Source organism: Elephantulus edwardii, unplaced genomic scaffold, assembly GCF_000299155.1.
Source record: "Elephantulus edwardii isolate Elephantulus edwardi_28Jun2011 unplaced genomic scaffold, EleEdw1.0 scaffold00348, whole genome shotgun sequence".
NCBI lineage: Eukaryota > Metazoa > Chordata > Mammalia > Macroscelidea > Macroscelididae > Elephantulus > Elephantulus edwardii.
The window spans coordinates 1,544,710-1,547,954 of record NW_006400098.1 but is presented as its reverse complement, the minus strand read 5'-3'; the positions used below and the strand labels follow the sequence as shown (position 1 = coordinate 1,547,954).

The 3,245-nt window shown below is 57.8% G+C and overlaps 1 protein-coding gene across 1 annotated transcript in view; it reads left to right on the top strand.

Annotated features, from left to right (window-relative positions):
* Positions 1–3,245, top strand: part of PPP1R12C (protein phosphatase 1, regulatory subunit 12C) — a 20,809-nt gene that overhangs the window by 9,517 nt on the left and 8,047 nt on the right. Inside the window, exons 4-8 of the mRNA XM_006901828.1 lie at positions 766–925; positions 2,315–2,459; positions 2,541–2,615; positions 2,900–2,973; positions 3,056–3,183. Coding sequence (XP_006901890.1) covers positions 766–925; positions 2,315–2,459; positions 2,541–2,615; positions 2,900–2,973; positions 3,056–3,183 — 582 coding nt within the window. The remainder of the gene's footprint in view (positions 1–765; positions 926–2,314; positions 2,460–2,540; positions 2,616–2,899; positions 2,974–3,055; positions 3,184–3,245) is intronic.

Genomic DNA, 3,245 nt, shown 5'->3' with positions numbered 1-3,245 from the left:
TCCCTGGCTTGGAGCGCCCCCATGTGTTGTGGGGTAGAACTGCTCCTGGGGTTTCCCTGGCTCAGGGCGCCCCCGTGTGTTGTGGGGTAGAACTGTTCAGTGGGGTTTCCTGGCTCAGGGCGCCCCTGTGTGTTGTGGGGTCGATCTGTTCCTGGGGTTTCCCTGGCTCAGGGCGCCCCATGTGTTGTGGGGTAGAACTGTTCAGTGGGGTTTCCTGGCTCAGGGTGCCCCTGTGTGTTGTGGGGTAGAACTGTTCAGTGGGGTTTCCCTGGCTCAGGGCACCCCTGTGTGTTGTGGGGTCGATCTGTTCCTGGGGTTTCCTGGCTCAGGGTGCCCCTGTGTGTTATGGGGTAGAACTGTTCAGTGGGGTTTCCCTGGCTCAGGGCGCCCCTGTGTGTTGTGGGGTAGAACTGTTCAGTGGGGTTTCCTGGCTCAGGGCGCCCCTGTGTGTTGTGGGGTAGAACTGCTTGGTGGGGTATTCCTGGCTCAGGGCGCCCCTGTGTGTTGTGGGGTAGAACTGTTCAGTGGGGTTTCCCTGGCTCAGGGCGCCCCTGTGTGTTGTGGGGTCGATCTGCTCCTGGGGTTTCCTGGCTCAGGGCGCCCTCGTGTGTTGTGGGGTAGAACTGCTTGGTGAGGTATTCCTGGCTCAGGGTGCCCCTGTGTGTCTGGGGTTTTCTTGATGAGCCTTGGCTGTATTGTGACCCTGCCAGTGGCCTGGGGTCTGTCAGTACCTGCACTCTAACCCCTCTTACCCCCCCCCCCCAGGTGTGGATGTGGAGGCAGCCAAGCGGGCAGAGGAGGAGCTGCTGCTGCATGATACGAGGTGCTGGCTGAATGGGGGCGCCATGCCTGAGGCGCGGCACCCCCGCACTGGAGCCTCGGCCCTGCACGTGGCCGCTGCCAAGGGCTACATTGAGGTGATGAGGTGAGCTCAGCTGCCTTACATGTGTCAGTAGGCCTCCTGCTTGCAGTTGGCAATTTTATTTATTTTTTTTTCTCACTTTCATGTCTTCTGGTGATGTTGGTCATTTCCTTGTATTTTAGTCTCACCACTGAAGTTTACAAACCAAAAACTAGAACACCCAAACTTCCTGCTGTCAATTTGATTACAACTGATGACAGCCATTCACTAGGTTGCTAAGGTTGTGAGTCTATAGCAGGAGACTTGTGAGAAGAGCAACTTAAGAGAAACTGGTGGCTCTGAACTGCAGACCTATTAGCAGCCCAAGTCACAAGGGCTCCTAAAGGCTACTCATTGCCCTCTAAATTCAGCCTTAGCTGCATCCACAAGTTTTGACATGTAGTTTTTCCATTATCGTTCAGTTTAAAAGAGCCTCTCATTTATTATCTTCTTCTGTCCCACAGACTGCTTAGAAGTATGACCTTAACTTCCAAACATATGGGATTTTCTAGTCATCATTTTATTATTAGCTTTTTGGCTTAATTGCATTGTGGTCGGAGAATGTGCTCAATGTGATAGTCCTTTGAAGTTTTCGAGCTTTCTTTTCCAGTATATGAGGACTTGGAAAGAATGTGTCGTTAACTCCGGTGTTCTAAGTAGGTTATGAGGTTAGCTTTATAATCATGCTATTTAAATCCTTAACATCATTAGACTAAATGGAGTCTCTCCTCCCTCCATTACTCTGTTGGTATAAGAAAGCCTGCTGTTTGCCACTGATGCTGACTCGGCGACTCTGTAGGCCAGTAGGGTCTCCTGAGTTCCTGGGGCTGGAAATCTTCATGGAAGCGGCCAGCTGCATTCCTTTCCTGGGGAGCAGCTGGTGGACTTGAACCCCCAGCCTGTTGTTTAGCAGCCCAGTGTTCACTCCATGGAGCAGTCAGGGCTCCTTAGTCGTGGAGTGCTGCTGGTCAACGTCCCCGCTGGGGTGCAGGTCTGTCTGTCCCTCCCGGTACCTGGGTCGGTTTCCTCTCCGTCCGAGGCAAGGGTTTTGGTGCGTACACGTGTTGCTATGCTACACGTCCAGCTTTGTCCTGGTCCCCGGGTCCTGCTCTGCCCTTGTTGGGTCCCTGTGCTTCCCATGTGAGTCCTTGGTCCTGTCGGACCTCCTCGCTGTTCTGAAAGAGTGGATCCTTCTGGTTCATCCCTGTTGGGCTAACGGGCTGCTAATTTCACTTCGCCCTAGGTCCATCCAGCGTGGTAGAGGGGTCGCCTGTGGGTCTGGACAGGAGCTTTTTCACCAACCCATTCAGGAGTGTTTTCCTGGTGTAACCGCTGGTCCTGCCGCCCTTCCCTGGCCCAGACCCTCGCCCCAGTCCCCTTGGGGTCCTGACCCTGAACCTCCCTGGTCCCTAGGCTGCTCCTCCAGGCTGGCTATGACACGGAGCTCCGGGACGGAGATGGCTGGACGCCCCTGCACGCCGCGGCCCACTGGGGCGTGGAAGATGCCTGCCGCCTGCTGGCCGAGCACGGTGGGGGCATGGACTCGCTGACCCACGCGGTGAGGGCCAGGCCCGGGGTGGAAGGAGGGTGAAGGGAGGGGGCATGGGATCCCCCCTCATCAGCCTTCGTCCCCGCACAGGGACAGCGTCCCTGCGACCTTGCAGACGAGGAGGTGCTGAGCCTGCTGGAGGAACTGGCCCAGAGGCAGGAGGATGTGAGTCCCAGGCCGAGGGCCAGTCACAGCTCCCCCACCTTGTTGCTCCTCGGGTGTCCAGGACCATCCCCCCACCCTTCGTCCCTTCCAGGGACAGGGTCTTATCTGTTCCTGGAGGACCACCAGTAGGGGCTGGGGACAGAGCAGGACTTGGGGAAGGCCCTCGTCACTTCTCCAGTTCCACCGTCAGCTGTGGACCAGGCCCTGTAGTTAGAGACCCTGACTGCAGGGTCCTCAACGTGGGCAGCCTCCCTCCCTTCCCAGCAACACCTCTCTCTCTGCAGCTGCGGAACCAGAAGGAAGCCTCCCAGAGCAGGGGCTCTGAGTCCCAGGGCCCCTCTGGCAGCAAACACCGCAGGTAGCAGGGGGCGCCTGGGTCAGGGGAGGGAAAGGTGCAGGTCATCCCAGGCTCAGGCCACCTGCCCACTCTCCCCTCCCAGGAGCTCCGTGTGTCGTCTGAGCAGTCGGGAAAAGATCTCCCTTCAGGACCTGTCCAAGGAGCGCCGGCCAGGGGGTGCGGGGGGACCCCCCATCAGGGATGAGGATGAAGGAGAGGAAGGCCCAACGGGTGAGAGGCTGGGGGTCAGGACTCCAGGATCTGAAGGAGGACGAGGGAGGGGGGAGGACTCC